The 23,085-nt window shown below is 54.0% G+C and overlaps 2 protein-coding genes across 14 annotated transcripts in view; one reads left to right on the top strand and one right to left on the bottom strand.

The window, feature by feature from the left end:
* INTS9 (integrator complex subunit 9) overlaps positions 1–7,343 on the top strand; it is a 59,477-nt gene extending 52,134 nt beyond the window's left edge. The window contains exons 15-18 of one of the 3 annotated variants that reach the window (XR_013339767.2): positions 4,079–4,177; positions 5,137–5,274; positions 6,098–7,024; positions 7,108–7,343. Coding sequence is in view for 2 of the 3 variants with exons in the window: in XM_021541328.3 (XP_021397003.1) it covers positions 4,079–4,177; positions 5,137–5,274; positions 6,098–6,274 (414 nt within the window). In the remaining variant the exon portion in view is untranslated. Of the gene's footprint in view, positions 1–2,824; positions 3,371–4,078; positions 4,178–5,136; positions 5,275–6,097 lie in introns of those variants that run through there. The other 2 variants (XM_021541328.3, XM_085574350.1) reach the window with 2 other exon arrangements.
* Positions 7,344–11,312: 3,969 nt separating this feature from the next.
* Positions 11,313–23,085, bottom strand: part of EXTL3 (exostosin like glycosyltransferase 3) — a 140,352-nt gene continuing 128,579 nt past the window's right edge. For all 11 annotated transcript variants that reach the window (XM_077782483.2, XM_085574344.1, XM_085574343.1 and 8 more), the window contains 4 exons: positions 19,006–19,133; positions 15,581–15,725; positions 15,073–15,201; positions 11,313–14,439 (listed from right to left, as the gene is read on the bottom strand). In XM_077782483.2, the coding sequence (XP_077638609.1) occupies positions 14,230–14,439; positions 15,073–15,201; positions 15,581–15,725; positions 19,006–19,133 (612 nt within the window). In that variant the 3' untranslated portion in view covers positions 11,313–14,229. The remainder of the gene's footprint in view (positions 14,440–15,072; positions 15,202–15,580; positions 15,726–19,005; positions 19,134–23,085) is intronic.

The following is a 23,085-nucleotide window of genomic DNA, read 5'->3' as shown; positions in this document are numbered from 1 at the left end:
GATTTCCTGCACCAGAAACTGGATTTGGTGTGTGTGAGGAGCAGGGGAGTGGAGGGAGGAGGATGAGGCAGGTTCTCCATTCAGGTTTTGCTGAGGAGTAGTTACTATAAAAACCTCTGCAGGTGTGATCTCCAGGGCTTTCTCTGAACTCAGGCAGATCTTAAAATCCTTAGGTTTCTCTAATAATTGCCAGGGGATTTTTTTGTCCCATACAAATTCCATCCTATTTAGGGGCTGGGATCTGGGTGGGAATTGCTTCATACCCAGCAAGCTCCAAGGCTGTATTCCATCATTCCCACCTAGAAATGGAAACACCCTCAGAGCTTACGTGGCCAGAACCCAGCTGCAGTTACCAAAAGTGTTTGTAATGTGCCTCCAAGTAATGTAAAATTTCCAATTGCAGAGACTTTTGCCCCTGCTGTTCCCAATAGATGCTGTTCAAGCCCCCACTGTCTCTGATGGTCAAAAACATCCTAATTTCCAGCCTACACATACTCACTGCTGGCCTGCACACATTTATTCCTAACATCATGTTTGAGCATAAATACATTTTCCCTTTTGTTGGCATTTTCCCTGTGGTGTTTATGTAGAATAATCAAATTCTCCCTTTGGCTTTCTTTTCTGCCAGGCTAAACTAGCCAAGATATTTAGTTTCCCCTTACAAGACAGCTCCTCCTGCCCTATTCTACCCTTCAGAATCTCTTACTTGAACTGAAATTACCCATAATTTACAAGTAATTCAGATGAAATCTTGCCAGGCCCTGTGTAAAGAGTGATAGCCCATCTCAGAAAGAATTACCTGATACTTTCTGGGCTCACATTTAGTTTTTTCATGGCCATGTCACATTTGTGACTCTCCTGGGATGGATTAATAAACCTGAACCCTTCACCTCTGTCTTCTGCAGCAGCTGCCAGCCCACAGCAGAAATTCTCAATATTAGCCCCATCCTTGGCCTTCATTTTGTGCTATTGAATTTCATCTTGATTTTCTCACTCCAATTCTTGGTCTTTGAGTTTTTCCTCACTCATAGCCTGGTCCTGTTTCCTGTTAAAGGTGCCCTACAAACTTCAGAGGGACCTTTCTGAGCACTCCTCCTCGTTCTGTCCTGAGGTCATCAATGGAAACTGGGAGTAGGCTCAAGAATGGCCCTTCAGGAATGGCAGCAGGAACCCAGGAGCTGCTTGGGAATCTCTTTAACCAGTGCTTTCCCCACCTCAGGACTGCCAGAGAAATCCACAGGCTGGGGTTTCCCATCTGCTTCTCCGGTTTGATCCCACCTCTAATGCAGAGATCCCACATTGATGCACTTTGAAAATCTGGAAAACACATTTAATGATGTCAAAACCCGGCAGGGCCCCTTTCAAAATACACATGCTGTAATCTGATGTACACATCAGTGATTTCAGATCCTGCAGTTTCAGGGCATTTTAACTGCTGGTCACTTTGCTGTGCTCCTGCTTGTTCTCCATATCCAGCTCACCTCATTCAGCCCAAACTTTCCCTCTCCCTGCTGGGTCAGCCTTCCTGCACCCTAAGCCAGAGTTGAAAAGGGAAAAGAGAGGAGTTTGGGGAGGTGTCTCAAAAATCTAAGAAGAAATTACTGGAACTGGGATGTTAAAATACTGTTGTACATCCAGGATGTCTCTCCCTGGGAGAATCCTCCAGAGGACCAAGGTGTGCTGAAAGTGTGGTCCTGCCCTGATTTTATTTACTGATTTTTCAGCCTCATTTTATTTTTACTGTGAAGTTTCATGTCCTATCCTCAGGGGTTGTTCAGCCCCTCATTGCCAAAAAGAGGATTTTTGGCTGGTGCCTGAAGACAACTTAAACCTGGGGAGAATTGTCCCCATTGAAGTCCTAGGAGAGTTTTAAGAATAACTTAACCCACACTGTTCTTTATCAGCATCTGTAGTTTGGCCAACAGCAGTGTTTGTGCTCACAGAGTGTGTGTCAAATCCTCTTTTGGGGTGGAAAATGCAACTCTACAGGAAAGACTTAATGGTAAAAATACCTTTCCTCTGGTTTAGCGTGGGCAGACAGCTCTGATCACAGGAGGAGAACATCCCAAGCTAAAAACTGAAATACTGCACATATCCCCCCCAGATTTATCCCAAGGCAGTCCAAGTGTTCATCCATGGGCAGGGGACTGATTAATGTGGTGTTAGATCTCAGTGTCCCTGCTTTGGTGGCTTTCCTGGTGCCAGCATGTGACACTGGGCTCGGGATAATGACTGGAAGGAAGACTCATTTATTCCTGCGTGGTGGGGGGCTTTTCAATCTCACACACAAAGGCACAACAAGAGCCAGCCGCTGCAAGTTGGACAAATTCAACCTTGAAATGAGACACGGCTTCCTGGCTGCCAGGAGAATTAAAGTTTGAAACCACTTGTGAGGGGAAACAGTGGAGTTGCCATAGCTTGGAGTTCAGACAAGACTTGCTGTCTCTGTGAAAAAAGGTTTCTTTAATCCAACATTTTGGAGGAGTTCTGTGATTTGTGTGTGCAGGAGGTCAGTTGAAAGGAGTGGAGCAGTGCTGCCTGGCCTTGGTGGGTGAATTACTGGATGTGATTAAATGACCTCTGTGATTTGGGTCACTGAGTTTCTATAATAAAAGGATTGGCTGCCACATGGAGAGGGCTGTGAGCTGGGGAGGAAATCAAAGTGAATGCCTGTCCTACTGTCCTTCTGACTGTGAGTAATCCAAGTGTTGCTATTTAGCCTGTTTAAAACCTGCAGAAATGTTAATAGCAAAATACTTCCGTGGCAGGAGAAGACTTTGGTTCCAAGCCACTCCCTGTTCTTAAAGAATCTTTCTCTTCACAGGATTTGTCATTTTGCTCTCCATCAGAGCCTGTTTTGTATCGATCCTCCTCAGGAAGGTGGCTGGAATGGAAAGTGCCTTCGACCACTGGGAAGGCAGCAGAACTCACTGCTGCAAGTGCTGCTGGTTTTAGATCCCAGGAGAAATCTGAAGCAATGATTGTCACTATATTTTCATTCTCTTTGCCTTCGACAGCAAACCATAAAGGCTGTATTCAAACTGCTTGCTTTAAAGATCTTGAACAGAGTCCCAGAGTAACAGTGAGCTGAATTACTCCATCAAGTTTGGATTTCTAGGATTCACCACTGCTGAATACAGACAGAATGTAGGGATTTTTAATGCAGCCTGTGTTTTTCCAACTGCTTTATTCCAAAGAGCTACTCTAAAAATGTTCCTGCATCATTAACAGTGGCAAGTGAGATTTGCAGAACTTATTAAAAGAACTTTGCCACCATCAAAGCCAACAGAAAAACCCTCTCAGTGCTTTCATGGCAAAAGGATTGGGCATCCTGGCACCTTGAATTCCCTTGGAGAGGAAAAAGGGAATCATTTTCTCCATTCATGAGCACTGTTTTCTGCAGAATTCCTTTGGAAAAGTGGCTGGAAGAGGTACTTCCCAAGTGGCCAACTTCCACTGGTCTCAGCAGGTGCAGCACTGCCCACCCCGGGCTCTGCCAGCAGTGTTAGATCCAAACTCCAAGCCAAGACTAAATTTTATGTCTTTCAGGGAAGAATTATATAAAAGGCAGTGGAAAGGGTTTTGTGCAGCATTGTTGGAATAATTTCAAACTAATCAACAGTGGGTTGATTGAAAACATTGGGATTTTAAGGACAAACACTTCTTATTTCAGATATTCTGCAGTCAAGGACTGAAAGGAAACTCACTTTGATTTTTCATTGTCCATCAGCATAACAAGCATAATAATGCTGGATTAGACCACGAGTTTTACTGACTAAAATTATTCATGAAGCAATTGTCTTTTCACACAAGGGTTCTCTGTGTTTATTATGGTTTTTGAGATCAGCCCTGGTTCCTGCAAACCTTGTGCTGCTCTGTTCATGGTGTGAAATCCATAATTTTGGGAGCTGGAAGGAGGCTGGGCAGGTCGGAGGAGCTCGCAGTCTATCTCAGTGGCTTTGTGTTTACAGTTCATTAGCCCATGTTTAAAAATACCACACTGCCAATTTATCTCACAGCTGGGTTCATGCACGTTTTGAGCTGATCACTTGCTGAACAAAATCTCCTTTTGCTTCAGCTTGCAGATTCCCTCGTGCCCTTGGAGATCAAGCCTGGTATTTCCTTGGCAACAGTTTCTGCCGTGCTGCATACTAAGGACAACAAGCACGTGCTGCAGGTACAGTCTAATGGGAAAGTGAGAAAAATATCCTTGCTCTGGCTTTTCCTGCCATCCAGGACCCCAGCAGCCCCTCCTGCAGCTCCTTCCACCAGGGCAGAGCCCTGGGCAGAGCCTTTGCCCTGGCATGTGCAGGTGAGGAATTACACCTGGAGCAGGGAGTGGGATGCAAATAAACCTCTCTGCCCTCTTTTCCTTGGCCGTGTGCCTGGCTGAGATGAATGGGGAGGTGAGATAATTCCTGAAGAGAGGCTGCAGATCACCCTGCTGCCTTCCACAGTCAGGAACAGCATCAGCCAACCTCTTGGGACCAAGGGTTAGAGGGGAGGGATGACCTGGGACCATCTGCCTTCAGTTTCCCTGGAGGTTGTACACCTCTGCTCTCCCTTCCTGCCACCCCCCTCAGGCTGGCACTGGAATTCCTGGCATGAGTGCTCTGCAGGAGGAGGTGATGTCCAGGGACCTGCTCAGCAGTGGCTGCCCTGGTCCCCTTTCTTCTCAGATCCACCAGCCTGCAGGGCCTCACTGAACAACCCTTCCCACACTGGGCAGCAGAGCTGGCTGGGCCCAGGGCACCTGGGGAGAGAGCCCAGTGTGGAGATTCAGGGATGTGAAAATTCAGGGATGTGAATGGTGAGGAGTTCTGTCAGAGCACGGCAGACAGGCTGCCCTCCTCTCCCCGAGCTGCTTCCCTGGAAACGCTGAGCAGTGCTGGAAACATTGAAGTGCTGCAGTGGAATTGCTCTCAGGCTGCTCTTGTTCATTTACTCCCTTCTCCACTCATTCCTGCTGCCAAATAAACTCAGACCTGGGCTTAAAATGCCAGAGTCCTCATAAATGGCTGGAGCTTAGCCACATTCTCATTCCCTGACTAGTTGCTCACTCTAAATTTGCCTGTTTCCCAAACTGTTGCATCCTTTAGAGTAGGATTTTTTTTTTTTTCCCTTCTCATCCATCAGCTCCCTCCAAAACCTCCCCAACCTCCTGCCAGCAAGAAGAGGAAGCGGGTGAGTGATGATGTGCCCGAGGGCAAATCTTTGAAGCCGCTGCTGAGTGGCTCCATCCCCATGGACCAGTTTGTGCAGACTCTGGAGAAGGTGAGGAGTCTTGGGTGGCAAGGTGGGATTCCAGCAGATTTCTGCACATCTCAGATGTGCTGCTTTTGTAGCAGAGAGAGGGGAAATCATTTTAATGTAGCTTGAAATGGAGAAAGGCCAGCGAGTTGCCAACTGCTCCAGGGTGTCCCTGCACTTCAGAACAGAGGGAATGGTTCCCTGTGGAGCCTTGTCCTGCTGTGCAGGGTTCCTGCCAGTGATCTCCTCCTGTTTCCCATGGAAGCAGAGCTTTTGGGTGGCTGATTTTACTCACAGAATTTTTGGATTCAGCAGCTGAGGGAGTCTCAAAAGCATTTAAATTTCCACAAGACCTGTAAGAAGGTGGCCAAGTGAAGAACAGATCCTGGAAATGTCTCCACTGGTAGAGGAACCTCCTGAGGAAGCTGCACAAATTTGGTTCCTGCTCTGTGGAGTCTTGTTCTCACGTGCAGGAAATAAAGGACTGCAGACTTCCAGTGCCTGAAGGGGCTCCAGGAGAGCTGGAGAGGGACTTGGGACAAGGGATGGAGGGACAGGACACAGGGAATGGCTTCCCACTGCCAGAGGGCACAGTTAGATGGAATATTGAGAAGGAATTCTTCCCTGGCATGTCCAAGGCCAGGCTGGACAGGGCTTGGAGCACCCTGGGATCGTGGAAGGTGTCCCTGCCATGTCAGGGGGTGGCACTGGATGAGATTTAAGGTCCCTTCCCAGCCAAACCAATCTGTGACTCCATTAAATTCCCCTCGCCCCTGTGCCCTGGTCTCTTCTCTCCCAGTTTTCCTGAGCTGTGCTGATTTCCTTCCCTCTCCCACCCCAAATCCAGCACGGCTTCAGCGACGTGAAGGTGGAGGACACGGCCAAGGGCCACATCGTGCTGCTGCAGGAGGCAGAGACCCTGATCCAGCTGGAGGAGGACTCCACCCACATCATCTGTGACAATGACGAGCCCCTGAGGGTCAAACTGCGGGACCTGGTGCTCAAATTCCTGCAGAAATTTTAGCTGATGGACATCAGGAGGCTCTGCAAGGAGAGAGCCTGGAGCAGCAGAACTTGGAGCTGTCCAAAGAGAGAGAGAGAGAATTCTGTGATTCAGAGAGACCAGAAACCACCTTCCCCTTCATGGAGGAGCAAGGGAGTATTTTTAATATCTATTTTTTAAATCTTATTTTTCACCTGTTTTGGAACACTTTGCAGGAGATTCCTGTTGTGTAAAATTGGGAGCTGGGAATCTTACAGGAGATAGGAGCTGCAGAGTAAATAACTGGAGTGTTTATTTGCAACATCAGGGCAAACTGCTGCTCCCCTGTGTCCCTCAGCAGTCTCTGGCCCAGTCCTTCACTGACAGAACTCTGCAGGGATATTGAGACAATGGCCTTTTTCTTCCCACTGCTTCTTCCCCATCCCCAGATCCCATCCCCTGCCTCTCCTCCCTGTGTGCTGCTCACGTGTCCTTCACTGGCACGAGGAGGGGAGAGCTGCTGAGGCAAAGATTCACAAATAAAAATGGAAAAAGGAGACCTGGTGGACATGGAGAAGTGGGAAGAGCCTGGCCATTCCCTGCACAAGCAGAGGCACTTTGGAGAAGCTTTATGCTTTAGGAACTCAAGTGTTTATTGATGCTGCAGCCTCACCTGTTCCATGCAGATCTGTCCAGGGAGCTCCAGGCCCTTCACTGAAGCTGGTTCCTCCTGGGTTCCTCCATCAGCACTGGAGGAAACACCTCAGGAAGACACTTAGGGAAGTCCATAAAGTAGGAAAATTCCTGATGCTCGTAAAAAACCTTTCAAGATTTAAGTGCCTCTTGTTTATACCTGCCAAAAACTTTCCTTGCAGTCCCCTCCATCTCAAATCCTGGATGGAATTCTGAGTCATTTATCCAAAACCATCTGTACTGCAGACCTGGGGAGGCTTTTCCCTCCCCAAATCAAATATTTGGGGCCTCCCCTGAGTCAATAGTATTGCTTTCAAAGGTGACCCATTTCTCAGATTTACTGCTGTTCATTTTTTATTGGATTGTTTTGTATTTATTTGGTGTTTAAAAATAAAAAGCAGAGTGAGACTGCCCAGGAGGGAGCACATCCTGTGGTTTATAAAAGCCTCTCCGTGCCCATTCCACGTCCTTGTCCTGACACCTCTGGGAAATAAAGCTGCTCCTCCAGTTCATCCCTTTGGGGAGATGCAGGCAGTGGAAGCAGCTCTGTGACAAAATCTCTTTGCCACTGCAGTGTCCACATCCCATTTCATTCCCACGAAGGATTTCTGCTGGGTTGGGTGTGTGAGGAGTGGTGTCATCAGCAGGAACAACTTGGGGCAGTGGAATTAAATCCTCATCTGGGTTTGCAGGTTTGCTGCTTTAGCATCACTTAAAAGTAAAAAAAACTCCTGATAATTTCACTTTAATAAACTCCAAAGGGATTATTCCTAACCCAGAGAGGCAGTGGGATAAACTCATCTTTCTGCTGGTTACCTCAGCTCCAGCACTGATCCCACTGCTCCAGTGCCTTCCTTTTCACCATTCCCAAGGCTTTCCTACCCTCCTCAAGGGGGGAAAGTAAAAATTAAAAGCTTTCACATTTTTCTTCCAGTCATTTTGAGCAGGAAAAGTTCTCATTGTTCCATCAGCCCAGCAGCTGAGAGTGGATTGTTCTGTTATACTCAGGTTGTGCATGCTAGAAAAACAAACATGCTGGGAGGGGAATTCTTTAATGAGAAACCCTCATTAAACTGGAAAAAGAAGTGCTTGTTCATTCTGCACAGAGAGAGAAAAACAAACAGCATTTCTTTGGGCTGGGTCAGTCCTGCAGAGGGAACTGTGGCAGCCCAGGGAGCTGCCAGGGGAAGAGTACCATGGATACAGTCCAGGCTTTATCCACAAGTTCCCAAATTAATGGCCAAGGAACAGCAAAGGCTCCTGGCTTCACTCTCCTTCTCCCAGAAGGGAAAATAAATCCCCTTGGCCCCCACGTGGTTCCTTGTGCCGTGGCCATCCCCATTCCCTGGATCCCACATCCCTCCCTGAGCTGCTCCAGCCTCTCTCCACTGCTCCCCTCATTAAACACAATTAGTGGGGTGTGTAGCACATAATTAATTCCAGTGATTCCCAGCCCCGTGCTCCCACAGAAATAACGGGGAGGAAAGGTTAAAATCAGATTTCTGCTCTTGGATGGCTTTTATGGAACAGCTGTCCCTGGGTGGAGAGGAGTTCATTGTTTCCTCTCCATTAATGTGAGACCCAATGAAAACACCTGGACCAGGTCAGTTAATGCCAGGTCCTCTGTCACTGTCACTGGGATCTGTCACCTCCGTGGGCACCTGGACGTGAGGAGCAGAGGGAAACCTGAGCCAGGTGCTGGATCTGTGCCCAGCCTTTGGGAGAAGTGGGAATGAGAGCAGAGGGATTTGGGATTGGCTGCACACCATGGCCTGGGCAGGCTCATGGTGGGATCTGACAGGTCCCATTCACCTGTCACAGGTGAGCTGTCACCTGGGGGCCATGGACTGTGACCCCATCCTTTGAGGATCCTTGGACTGTGACCCCATCCTTTGAGGATCCATGGACTGTGACCCCCATTCCTGCAGGATCCATGGACTGTGACCCCATCCCTGGAGGATCCATGGACTGACCCCATCCCTGGAGGATCCATGGACTGTGACCCCATCCCTGCAGGATCCATGGACTGTGACCCCCATTCCTGCAGGATCCATGGACTGTGACCCCCATCCTTTGAGGATCCATGGACTGTGACCCCATCTCTGCAGGATCCATGGACTGTGACCCCATCTCTGCAGGATCCATGGACTGTGATCCCCATCTCTGCAGGATCCATGGACTGTGACCCTCATCCCTGCTGGATCCATGGACTGTGACCCTCATCCCTGCTGGATCCATGGACTGTGACCCCCATCCCTGCAGGATCCATGGACTGTGACCCCCATCCTTTGAGGATCCATGGACTGACCCTCATCCCTGCAGGATCCATGGACTGTGACCCCCATCCCTGCAGGATCCATGGAGTATGACCCCCATCCTTTGAGAATCCATGTACACTGACCCCATCCCTGCAGGATCCATGGACTGTGATCCCCATCCTTTGAGAATCCATGGACTGTGACCCCCATCCCTCAAGGATCCATGGACTGTGACCCCCATCCCTGCAGGATCCATGGAGTATGACCCCCATCCTTTGAGAATCCATGTACACTGACCCCATCCCTGCAGGATCCATGGACTGTGACTCTCATCCCTGCAGGATCCATGGAGTATGACCCCCATCCTTTGAGGATCCATGGACTGTGACCCCATCCCTGCAGGATCCATGGACTGTGACCCCCATCCTTTGAGAATCCATGGACTGACCCCATCCCTGCAGGATCCATGGACTGTGACCCCCATCCCTGCAGGATCCATGGACTGTGACCCCCATCCCTGCAGGATCCATGGACTGTGACCCCCATCCTTTGAGGATCCATGGACTGTGACCCCCATTCCTGCTGGATCCATGGACTGTGACCCCCATCCTTTGAGGATCCATGGACTGTGACCCCATCTCTGCAGGATCCATGGACTGTGACCCCATCTCTGCAGGATCCATGGACTGTGACCCCCATCCCTGCAGGATCCATGGACTGTGATCCCCATTCCTGCAGGATCCATGGACTGTGACCCCCATTCCTGCTGGATCCATGGACTGTGACTCTCATCCCTGCAGGATCCATGGACTGTGACCCCCATCCCTGCAGGATCCATGGACTGTGACCCTCATCCCTCAAGGATCTATGGACTGTGACTCCATCCCTGAAGACCATGAGGGGGACAGCTCCTCCCTCAAGGAGCTCTCCCCTGGGGCCAGTCCCGCAGGAAGGGGTGGCAGCAGGTCCTTTCCTGGCCTCCAGCAGGTCCTTTCCTGGCCTCCAGCAGGAGCTGACGGCTTTCATGGCACTGCTGGGCAGAATGGAGCAATTCCAGCAAAATTGCTTTTCATCAAGGAGTGCATCATCCAAAAGGGAAAATCGAGGGCACTTTGTAGTGCAGAGGAGTGGAGTGTAAAGCACTTCACCCTGCCCTCCTCCTGGGAGCAGGGAATGAATTATTAACAGGGTTTATCGCCTCTGTTTCCTCATCCCAGGGTACAAACCCTCACAGAGAAACAGAAATGGAACCGGAGCTGTGGCTCCTCTCACAAACACAGCAGTTACAGCAGGAAAAAAAATATTGATCAGGAGATTTTTACCTCAGGAGAAGCCTCGGGAGAAAATGGGCTCCAGCTGAGTCTGTGCCCAAGATGCTGCTGGGCTCGTTTAGGGGCCAGACCCCAAACCAGAATCCCTCTGCTGCTGCCAGGCCGGGGTCCTGGAGTGGGGAATTCTGTGCCCTTCCCTGCAATGTTTTGGGGAGAAATCACAGGCATTTGGGAGGCTGAGCATCCACCTCCTGCCTCCAGGACTAAAAGCCTTTGGGGTTTCCCTGAAACCTCTCCTGGAAACAAACCCAAGCACAAAGCAAGCCTTACTCCAAGGCAGAAGGGAAAAGAAAGGACAAAATTCCCTGTGGGAGCAGCAGCAAGGGCAGGAGGCACAGAGGTGAAAAGTGACACCAGAGGTAAAAAGTGACCATGCAGGGAGCAGCTGCTTGGGAGGGAGGGCAAAAAACAAAAGCCCCAGAGCTGGGCTGGGCTGGGCTGGGATAATGGGATGGGATGGGATGGGATGGGATGGGATGGGATGGGATGGGACGGGACGGGATGGGATGGGATGGGATGGGATAATGGGATGTGATGTCCCTGGAAGCCACTCAGGGTCCAACTCCTCCCAGGGACTCCCCTGGCCCAGCCATGAGCTCACCAGGGACACGATGGGGTTTATTTAGCTCCAGGCACTGCCATCCCTGAGGAGTTTCCAGCATTCCAGACCAGCTCACCTGCCCCGTGGGAATGAACCCCAGGAGATCCCTGGTTTTGGGGTGTCCCCGGGCCAGGAGCAACACCAGCCCCATCCTGGGCCCCTCTCCCAGCCCCAGCAAAGAGGCACCGAGACACTCCCAAGTTAAACTCTCCATTTATTGGAACCTTTTACAAAAAACTCAACATTGTGCTCGTGTCGAAGGAGTGTTCCTTGTCTCTCAGTTCCTGTTGGATTTGAAATCCTGGTGCTCACAGCACCGAGGGCACAAGGGCAGAGCAGGGCAGGGCCGGGTCACCTCAGTCGTTGCTATTTACAGTGGGAAAGGCCTCGCTCCGTGCCCGGGGGAAGCAGCAGGAACTCTGGAACAGGGAAAAGGTGCAGCTGCCAAGAGCCCTTCCCATCTCCTCAGGGCTGGGCTGGTGGAGGCCGCGTGCCCCGGGAGCTGGGATGGATCACACAACCAAACCTGAGCTTCGGAGTGGCCCTGGCATGCCCTGAAAATCCCGGGAGAACGATGGGTGGTGGCAAGGAAGGGTGCTGGGATGGCAGCACGGGCTGGAGCACTCCCTGGAAAAGCCCCCTCTCCTCCCTGGTGGAGGGGCTCAGGACAGCTCAGGTGCTGGCACGTCTGAGGAGCAGAAAGCTGGGCTGTGCATCCCAATCCTGCGCTCCAGGGGCTCCGTGGTGTTTGGGATGATTTGGGAAAGAGCTGCGGAATTAGGAGCGGGAGGGGCAGCACCAGCCCTGTGGGTGGGGAAGATGTTCCTGCTGGCATTTCATTTCCCCACAGAATTCCATCCCTCCCAACGCTGCTGCTGCCCAGGTTATCTCCCAGGAAAAGCCTCTTCACCCTTTCACCCCCAAATCTTTCCCCTTTAGGGGCGCTCAGCAAGGAGGAATTCATCCCACGACACACAGAGATCCCCCTGCTCCAGCACAGTGGACAGGGAATCCCTCCCAGCAAATAAAAACAGCTTGGGAAAAGGCCAAAGAGCTGGGAGGAAGAAGAGCTGGATTTGTTCTGCTGATCCCCGACTTCAAAACTCAGCAAGGGAAAGCAGAATTCCCAGCCTGGGGCTCTGACTCCCTGAGCATCCCGAGCCCCAGCACGCACTGGGCAATGCCAGCACTTCCCATCCCTCACTGGAATGACGTTTCCCTTCGGATTTTGGGAGGCCTGAAGGCTCCCGAGCAGTGCCTGTGTCTGGGTGCAGTCCTTGCCCACAGCACTCTGTGCTCTGGGAGGGCTGGGAAGGCAGAGCTGACCCCGGGCCTGGGCTGCACCTGAGCCACGGCATCCTGCTAACGAGCCCCCACTAATGAGGGAGCAATTAAAGCCGTGGCAGAGGAGCTCAGGCCCCTCGGGAATGCTGGAGCTGACACAGCTCCTGGCAAGTGCCACATTTCCACCCTGGGCACGGCAGAGAATCCTTCCAGGTGTTCCAGAGCCTCCCAGGAGTCTCCTGTGGCATTTTTAAGGAGACTGTGACAATTCACGTGCTTCGTTCTGGGCATCTGATGTCAAAACAAAAAGGGAATGGAAAGGGGGGAAAAAAATCCAGGAAAAGACTCCTTGATCCGTGTTTTGCTGTGGTCAGTGGTGCTGGTGAAGGCACGAGCCATGGGCTCTGCTGGGAACAGGCTGCTCCTTCCCTCCCCTTCCCACGGAGGAAGTGTCAGCATGGATAAGAAAACCTGGGGGGAGGAGTTTGGAGAGGCCCCAAAACGTGGTGCAGGAAGAGTCTGGTCAGGGCTGACCTTGGGAACGAGCCCAGGAGCTGCTGCTGGACCATCCCTGCTCCCAGCCACCAGAGACACACCAGCGGTGGCATCCAGGAAAACCAGGGCCACCAAGGTGACCGAGGTGCCACCTTCCCACCTACCCAGCAAGAGCTTCTCCAGGCTGCTCGCAAACATCTGGGATGTGCTGAGGGAGAGCATCACACGAGGGCCAAGCCCTGCCCTTCCCTCCTGTGCTCCCTCATGTCCAGCTGGGCCTGAAGCGGGGTGGAGCAGCAGCTGAGCTCGGCATTCCGCTCTGGGGGAGAGGAAGCAGCTCCAAACCCACGCTGGGAACGTGATCCCAGCAGCATCCCACACTGGGAAGCTCCTGCTGGGATTAAGCCTCGGACACAGCCCAAAGCCAGGCCGTGAGGATGGGCTGGGGTTAAGGCAGCCGGGCGGAGGCCCACGGCCAACCCGGCACGGGCACGCTGCGCTCCGGGATGGGGACGAGGCAGGGTGGGAACTGCAGCTTTGGCACGCCCAGGGTCAGAGCCCCCAGGAGCCTGCAGCACCCCCAGCCCTGGCTGTGCTGCAGCTGGATCTTCCCTAAGCCCCAAACACGCTCCCTGTCTTGAGAGGATCAGCAGGACAAGGTGGGAAAAGAACTGAGACAGCAGCAACTGAACCCTCCGGGCTGCAGCACGGGAACGGCGTGGGGGCAGAGCTGGAGCCAGAAGGACCAGCCAGGCCAACCTCGGCCCTCTCCAGGGGCTCAGGGTGGGGAGCAGAGCAAAGCAGAGCAAAGGGCTCCTCACCAGGTGACACCTGAGGGGCCTCAGGAGTAGCCACAGGGCAAGAGAAGCCGGGATCTGGTGGGTGGGAAGGGCTGTGCCATGGAGGATGGATGGGGACGGCAGTGGGGACAGGAGCTGCCCCGGTGCTGCACCCAAACACCTCCAGCCTGGCCTTGCTACAGTCCCCTCCAGAGGGGGGAAACGGGGTGGGGGAGAGGGAAAAGAAAACAAAACAAAACAAAAAAGCGCCTCACGCGGCAAATCTAAAACACTTTCATTTTAAATAACAATAATTATAATTAAAAAGAACGGCTGCCCTTGGCTAGCGAAGGGGCAGAGCCAGTGGGCAGCCAGCCATTGCTCAGTGTACAATCCACGGCTGTGTCCTCACAGGAGCCCTGGGATCCCATTCCCATCCGGGTGAGCTGCGCTGGGAGCGCAGGGAAGGGGGAAGAGCCCGTCCCGCTCCTGGCTGTCCCGTCTGCCTCAGCCAGGGGCGTTGTGCACTCCCAGCCCCGTGCCCTCTCGCGCCTCCCTAGATGAACTTGAAGCACTTGGTCTTGTCGTGGGGCAGGCGGGTCTTGAAGAGGACCGAGTCGACGCGGAACTGGGTGTAGAGCAGGGGCATGTACCCGTACACCTTCACGAAGAAGTTGATGCACTTGTGCCGCTCGTGGAAGTGGGAATCGTCGTGGGAAAGCGCCTGGGGGCAGCCGGGGCAGCGGAAGGTCCAGCGGGAGGTCACCTGCCGGGATGGACGGAGGGCTCAGCGCCGCAGCGCCCGGATCCACAGGGAATCTCGGGATGAGCTGGAAGGGAGCTCAAAGCTCACCCAGCCCCACCCCTGCCATGGGCAGGGACACCTTCCAGTGTCCCAGGCTGCTCCAACCTGGCCTTGGGCACTTCCAGGGATCCACGGGCAGCCACAGCTGCTCTGGGAATTCTATTCCAGGGCCTCCCCACCCTCACAGGGAACAATTCCTTCCCAATATCCCATCCATCCCTGCCCTCTGGCAGTGGGAAGCCATTCCCTGTGTCCTGTCCCTCCATCCCTTGTCCCAGGTCCCTCTCCAGCTCTCCTGGAGCCCCTTTAGGGGGCTGGATCCTTCTCTTCTCCAGGTGAGCATCCCCAGCTCTCCGCCTGGCCCCAGAGCAGAGATCACCTCTGCCCTGGGCAGGGAACCTCTCACCAGGCAGGGAATTCAGTCTGGTTAACGCTGTAATGCCAAACCTCAACTCGCCTGCTCTGTGGCAGGGATTTGCTGGTTCCACGGGCTGAGCTTTCCCACTGGAGCCGGATTTCCCTGGAGCAGACACCACCCACTTCCCAAGCACAGCTTCTCCAGCAGTGCCAAGCCCCTGGCTGCCGGTGCTTTACCTTGATGGGAGGTTTCCTGGTCAGGTGGGACACCAGGAAGTTCATGGCGATGTCCTCGCAGTTGATGTACTCGTCCACCATGTCCCGGATGGCCTGGGGCATCACGTAGGAGTACAGGTACGCGTAGTACTGCAAGGGGAAGGCACAGCGTCCTCCAGGTGCCCCACAGGGGACACAGGTGACACGTGGGGTGCGTCCCACTCCAAACTCAAGGATCCCGGCGGAGACGTTCCCCTTCGAGATCCGCTGAAGCTCCCCCAGCCACCACCCGCTCCTGGAAGCTCAGAAACGGAGGGGTGGGGGTGCCAGCCCCCTCAATCCTGCTCTCTGTGGATTCTGCCCAGCAGGAGTGGCCACTGCAGATCCTTCCCAGCCCACTCAGGACCAGGTTCTGGCTGTGTTTCAGTTTGGACAAAGCGAGGGGGAAGGAGCAGAAAGTTCCCACTTTTGTCCTTAAAAAACCACAACCCCCCCACCCCCCAAAGCTGCATCCCCAGGGAGGTCTCACCTTGTGGAAGAAGGCAGCACCAGTGAGCACCATGGAGAGCTCGCAGGAGTAGTTGGAGTTGTAGAGCCAGGACTGGTGGGGGATGTCCCAGGCGTGGTAGCGCCCCGGGAAGCCCACGATGCGATCCCTGGCCTCTCTCCACACCCTGCAGACACAGAACCCGGTGAGACACAGAGCTGGGAGCCCACCCAGAGCTCCCGGCGGGCTGCAAGGGATGCAGGGGTCTGTTCACAAAGGACTCTGGCAACTGCTCATCCAAGGAATCCCAACAGTGGCACATGTGCTCCTGTCCTAGAGCACAGCCCAGCTGCTTCTGCACAGGCAAAGTGCTCCTAATCCACAAATTAGGGATTTTGTGGCTCATATGGGCTCTTCTGGAGGTTTAAAAGAAAGCCAAGGCCAGAGCAGCCTAAGTCTGGGAAGAGTCCAACATCTCCTGGCCTTTTCCCCAAATTGATGGGACTTTCCACCTCCCAGCAGCCCAGAAAAGCCAAGACAACATCAGCCTCCCTTAAGGAAAGCTCCAAGGCCGGGGTGGACAGGGCTTGGAGCAGCTGGGACAGTGGAAACTGTCCCTGCCCATGGCAGGGGTGGGACTGGTGGGCTTTGAGGTCCCTTCCCACCCAAACCATTCCAGGACTCTGGAAATTCCATAATTCCACAATTCCGTGAAAAGCTGCTGAGATGCTGCAGTTGTCTCCCAAGGGAAAACCTGGATTGCCAAGGTGCTGGCTCCTCATCCCAAACTGCAGCTTCCTGGGCTCTGGCCCCACAGGAAAAGCCTCTGGAGCCCCGAGTGCCTCCCTCACCCCTCACCCTGACACGTGCTCACAGTCCAGCCTTGGGAATGAAATCCTGAATTCTGCACGTGGAGCGTGGGATTGCTTAATGTTCTGCTCTCCTCTGCAGCTCACGCTCCTCCGGAGGAATCCCCCAGGAGAGCTGCAGCACTGGCAGCAATAATTAAGGAAAAAGTCAGTGCCTGATGCCTAAGCTGGAAAACAAATCCAATTTCCCAGTGCTGGCTCCCTTTGGATCGTTCAGTCCTGCGTGAGACAACTCCCAGTGGACACAGAAGGGTGCTCCCTTCTTCCCAGGCACAAAACTGGGCAGTAAGTGCCATTTTTGGGTATTTTCCCCTCATTTGGATGGGAGTTTCTCCCACAAGCCCTGTTCTGGGAGAGCTGCAGGAGGAGATTCCCTGAGCTTTCCTCACCCTCACAAAGCAGTCGTGTTGGCTGTTCACTCCTCCACTCCAATTAAGGAAACTCCAAGATAATCCTGAGAAATCAACACCTCCAGCAGCTTCCCTGGCTCTATCCTCCCCCCAGCATTCGTTTGCTGCAGCTCCTGTCAAGCCAGGGTGATTGTTTAGAAAAGCTGGAAGTCTAAACCCTTTATTCCCTTTCACTTTTCCCACATTCGCTTTCCTACGAACGTGACACTTTTCCCTTCCCAGCTCAGCCCCAAAAATCAGGATTTCTCTGGAGCTGTCTCCAGCTCTCTCCTGAGTGGCAAACAGGCAAAAATGATGCTTTTGGCCCCAAGAATCGAAGCCTGGAGCGAAGTTTTGACAAAGCACAGTTGCTCACTCCAGTGCCAAGGCTCCAGCAGCTCCTGGGAATGTGTGAACACAGGAGCCTTTGTGGGAACAGGGTGTCTGTAAGCAGGGCTATGAGTGAGATTAGCACAGGGCACTTACAACCCTCATTTGATGCTCTCCAGGGCTAATCAGCAAAGCAGAGACCAAAAAAGAGGAGAACACTGCCCAGTTTGGATAAAGAGCCTGGAATGGGGCAGGGAAGGGAAGCCAGGACTCCTGACGCCTCCTCCTGCCCTTGAGTCCCTCTCACACCTCATTTCTCATCTCTCTGCAGGAGCCTGCTGGGCTTTCAGGCATTCCGTGCCTTTTAATCCCCCTCCCAAGCAGGTTTTGTGCCCCATCTCCCACCCCCAGGCGTCCCCTGCTCCTGGTGCCCCCCTGGGTGCCCAGCAGCTCCTGGCAGGGAGGGAGGTTTGGCTGCAGGAGCACGAACCAGCAGGAGCCCCTCATGGCTGAGACCAGCCTGGCCAGGGAAAAGGCAAGGGAAAGCTGGAGGCTGGAGCAGGACGGGGGTGGGACTGAGAGCAGCAGCACCTGCCACTGCTGGGGACACCTGCCTTTGGTGGGGACACATCTGCCACTGCTGGGGACACCTGGACTTTGGTAGGGACACCTGGCCTTTGGTGGGGACACATCTGCCACTGCTGGGGACACATCTGCCATTGCTGGGGACACCTGGCCTTTGGTGGGAACACATCTGCCATTGCTGGGGACACATCTGCCATTGCTGGGGACACATCTGCCTTTGGTGGGAACATCTGCCACTGCTGGGGACACCTGGCCTTTGGTGGGAACACATCTGCCATTGCTGGGGACACATCTGCCACTGCTGGGGACACATCTGCCACTGCTGGGGACACCTGCCTTTGGTGGGGACACATCTGCCACTGCTGGGGACACCTGCCTTTGCTGGGGACACATCTGCCTTTGCTGGGGACACATCTGCCACTGCTGGGGACACCTGCCTTTGGTGGGGACACATCTGCCATTGCTGGGGACACATCTGCCTTTGGTGGGAACATCTGCCACTGCTGGGGACACCTGGCCTTTGGTGGGAACACATCTGCCATTGCTGGGGACACATCTGCCACTGCTGGGGACACATCTGCCACTGCTGGGGACACCTGCCTTTGCTGGGGACACATCTGCCTTTGCTGGGGACACATCTGCCACTGCTGGGGACACCTGCCTTTGGTGGGGACACATCTGCCATTGCTGGGGACACCTGCCACTGCTGGGGACACATCTGCCACTGCTGGGGACACATCTGCCTTTGGTGGGGACACATCTGCCACTGCTGGGGACACCTGCCTTTGCTGGGGACACATCTGCCTTTGGTGGGGATACATCTGCCACTGCTGGGGACACCTGCATTGCTAGGTGATACCTGCCTTTGCTGGGGACATCTGCCTTTGCTGGGGACACCTCCATTTGCAGGGGACACACCTCCCTTTGCTGGAGCCATCTGCCTCTGCCTGCTGTGCCCCAAGACCCGTCACACCCCCGTGTCACACGGAGCAGAGGGTGGCCGCCACCACCAGCAGGTGAGCATCATCCCGGCCTCGCCCCCGGCTCTGGATGGAGTGGAGCAGCCTCCTGGATTTGCTTCCCGGGCTCTGCCCTCCCTGGGAAGCCACAGGGACCATGAGCAGCCCAGCAAAGGCGGAGGAGCCGGGGGAAGCGGGGTGTGGAACGGGCTCCCTGGCCAAGCTGGGATCCGGCTCCCCACCCCGTTCCCGCCCGTTTGTCCCGGGAAGGGAGCTGGGAGCCCTCGGGAAGGGCCGTGCCAGCCCCGAGCAGCCCCTGGCCCGGGGGGGCTCACCGGAAGCCGAACATGATCTCGTCGTGGCGCAGGTGAGCGTCGTCGTCGATGGACAGGATGGCCTCGGTGTCGATCTCGTCCCAGGGCAGGAACCGGTTGTTGAGGCTGTTCTTCTCCGTGCGCACCACCTGCGGGCAGGGCAGCGGTGGGCTGAGCTGCCCCAAGCTCTGAGCCACAAGAGGATTTGGGGATTTGGGGTTTGGGGCTGTGTGTGGTGCCCCATCCTCTGAGCCACAAGAGGATTTGGGGCTGGGGCTGTGGTGCCCCATCCTCTGAGCCACAAGAGGATTTGGGGCTGGGGCTGTGGTGCCCCAAGCTCTGAGCAACAAGAGGGTTTGGGGATTTGGGGTTTGGGGCTGGGGCTGTGGTGCCCCATCCTCTGAAACCACAAAAGGATTTGGGGTTGGGGCTGTGTGTGGTGCCCCATCCTCTGAAACCACAAAAGGATTTGGGGTTTGGGGCTGTGCCAGCTGTAGTGCCCCATGCTCTGAGCCACAAAAGGATTTGGGGTTGGGCTGTGTGTGGTGCCCCATCCTCTGAGCCACAAAAGGATTTGGGGTTTGGTGGGCTGAGCTGCCCCAAGCTCTGAGCCACAAGAGGATTTGGGGTTTTGGGGCTGTGTGTGGTGCCCCATCCTCTGAAACCACAAGAGCATTTGGGGTTTGGGGCTCTGCCAGCTGTAGTGCCCCATCCTCTGAGCCACAAAATTATTTGGGGTTTGGGGCTGGGGTCGTGGTGCCCCATGCTCTGAGCCACAAAGCTTTGGAAGTTTGGGGCTGGTGCTGTGGTGCTCCATCCTCTGAAACCACAAAGCATTGGAAGTTTGGGGCTGTGTGTGGTGCCCCATCCTCTGAAAACACAAAAGGATTTGGGGTTGGGGCTGTGTGTGGTGCCCCATCCTCTGAGCCACAAAAGGATTTGGGGTTTGGGGCTGTGCCAGCTGTGGTGCCCCATCCTCTGAGCCACAAGAGGATTTGGGGTTGGGGCTGTGTGTGGTGCCCCATCCTCTGAAACCACAAAAGGATTTGGGGCTGGGGCTGTGTGTGGTGCCCTATCCCCTGAAAACACAAAAGGATTTGGGGCTGGGGCTGTGTGTGGTGCCCTATCCCCTGAAAACACAAAAGGATTTGGGTTTGGGGCTGTGTGTGGTGCCCCATCCCCTGAAAACACAAAAGGATTTGGGTTTGGGGCTGTGTGTGGTGCCCCATCCCCTGAAAACACAAAATTATTTGGGGTTGGGGCTGTGTGTGGTGCCCCATCCCCTGAAGCCACAAAATCCTTGGCTCACTCCAGCAGCAGCTCAGGCGATTCCCCCCAGCCCAGCTGTAAAATCCTGCTGAATTTCTCCCTCTTCCAAGAATCATGGAAGGAACACACCAGGATCATCCAGTCCAGCTCCTGGCTCTGCACAGACACCCCAACAATCCCACCCTGTGCATCCCTGAGAGCGTTGTCCACGTGCTCCTGGCAGCCTTGGAATGTCCCCATTCCCTGGGGAGCTGTTCCAGTGTCCAGCAGCCTCAGGGAAGAGCCTTTTCCTGGTATCCAGCCCAACCCTGCCCTGGCACAGTTTCACACCGTTCCTGACAGCCCCATCCACCCTGGATCCTTTCCCCTGCTCCTCCACTTTCAGCCTCTCCTGGCTGATCCAAACTCACTCCATCCATCCATCCCACATTTCCCAGCCCATTCAATCCCTCCAGTCCTTTCCCTCCCTCTGCTCTGAACAATCTCCATTTAAAAATTAACCCAGCCTGGTGAAAAGACCAAAGCATCACGGCAAGAGAACTCCATTACACAAGATTACATCAGATCCCACAAAAAAGCCCCACGCTGAAGCCATGAAGAGTGGAAATATTTGTGTGGGGATCTGCGTGGCAGCTGGGATGACTGAATTCCCATGGAAAGCCATTCCTGGAGTTTTCAGCTGCTGACAGCTCTGGGGGGATGGAATATTCGGCAGGAACACGTTGAATATTGCACTGAAGAGCCATCGAAACACCAAGAATTGACTGCAAGTGAGCAAACTGGGCAGCTCTGGGCTCTGGAGAAGCAGGGCCAGAGCTGAGCCAGCAGCATTCCCACCCTGGGAGCTCACATGGAAAAAGCAGGGGCAGTGCTGGCACAGGAATTCCTGACCCTGCTCCTTCCCAAGGTGGAGAAGCATCCCAAAAAACCCAGCTCGGTGTTTGGCTTGGCTGAAGGGTTACCCAGAGCCAGCAGATGCTCCCAGGGGTTTCTGCTCTGCCTGGGAACGCTGGAAAAGGGGATGCAGGAATCAGGGTGGGAATGGGGTGAGCAGGGAAGCAGGAGGAGGCAACTCCACCCTCCGTGAGCAGCTCTGGGGTCCTTGGCACAGGAGGGATGGGGATCTGCTGGAGGAGAGAAGGATCCAGGGAGAGCTCAGAGCCCCTAAAGGGGCTCCAGGAGAGCTGGAGAGGGACTTGGGACAAGAGATGGAGGGACAGGGCACAGGGAATGGCTGCACACTGCCAGAGGGCAGGGATGGATGGGAAATTGGGAAGGAATTCCTGTCTATGAGGGTGATGATATTGGGAAGGAATTCCTGGCTGTGAGGTTGATGATATTGGGAAGGAATTCCTGGCTGTGAATAGAATTCCCAGAGCAGCTGTGGCTGCCCCTGGATCCCTGGAAGTGCCCAAGGCCAGGCTGGAGCAGCCTGGGATGCTGGAGGTGTCCCTGGGGCTGGCTGGGCTTTCAGGTTCCTTCCCACCCAAACCATTCTGGAGTCCACCAGAACCTCCCGTGGCACAGCTCTGCCAGGAGGGTCCCTGTCCCCACTGCGGACAGCCAGAGGGGGTGAATCCACCTTTCCTCCCGAAATTCCTCCTTTCCCAGTGCTGCTCCTTGGGAATCGTCTCCCTCCAGCTCCCACCCCCTGCCCTGCTGGCTCTCACCCCCAGAAGAGCCCAGAGGTGCCATCACCAACCCTCTCTGTGTCCTTTTTCAGCCTCTGAGCTCTCAGTCCCTCCCCCAGCGCTGCTTTTCCTGCCCTTCCATCATTTTAATGACCGATTTTTGCCACAACTTTGCTCCTGCGTGGCCTCGAGCCAAGAGATCTGTCCAAAACCCAAAAAAAAAAAGAAAAAAAAGGGAAGATGTTCCCTGAGCAAAGCTGAAAGGCCCTGGCAGCACGGGGAGCCAGCAGTTCTCCTCCCCAAGGAGATTCCAGCAGTGAGGAGGACACAAAATCAGCCGGAGGACAACAGGAGAGAGCCCAGCCCATCACCAAACCTCACCTCCCCTCACAGCAAGGGCTCCAAACACTGAGCAGAGCACCCGTGGTGGGTCCTGCACCAGAGTCCAACTCCTCCAGACTCAAACCCACCCCAGACCCTGCCCTGCTCGCCTTATTTTGGTTATTTTTGACTTTTAATTCTCTTTAAAACACTTTGCCGTCAGCCAAATGGCCCAGAGCTCAAAGCCATGAACCTCCTGAGGAGTTTGCAAAGTTTGGAGACATCCAAAATGCCTCCAAGCACCCAACAGAACATCAGAAACTTGTTCTCCTTCTAGAAAATCAGCTCCAGGTGATTCAGTTCCACAACTTGGGATTTGTTTGACTCAAAGAGCACAAACCCCCCCAAATCCATGGCATCCATTTCCTCCCAGGATTTTGTTGCTCACGGACACGCTGGGCAAACGGATCTTAAAAAAGCCTGAGAGAAAAATAAACCAGAGCATAAATCCAGAGTGTGCCCAGCAATAATGTCCTTTCACCAATACTTTAAAGTACGTTTTTATACATAAACACAAAAAAACCCACAGCAAAATCAATACCTTCCAGCAATCTCCTCGCCAGTGAGGCTTCATGCTTAAGCTTTAAATTAAGTGTCACGTATAATTTGGTGGTGAAAGCACGAGGAATGCCCGTGCCCTTGGAGAAGCTTTGACAGCTCAGTGAGCGGGATTGATTCCTGGGCAAAGAGAAAAATTTGAGAAACCAAGCACCTCACTGCTCACCTCAGGGCTCTGTGAGGGAAAAAAAAGCCTGGAGGACGCCCTTAGGAGAGCTGGAGAATTTGGGGAGACACTGAAGGAGCTCTCAGGACAAGGATC

This window comes from Lonchura striata, chromosome 3 (genome assembly GCF_050655825.1).
Source record: "Lonchura striata isolate lonStrDom1 chromosome 3, ASM5065582v1, whole genome shotgun sequence".
Classification (NCBI taxonomy): Eukaryota; Metazoa; Chordata; class Aves; order Passeriformes; family Estrildidae; genus Lonchura; species Lonchura striata.
The sequence above is the reverse complement of the archived record's forward strand: the minus strand, read 5'-3'. Positions and strand labels throughout refer to the sequence as shown.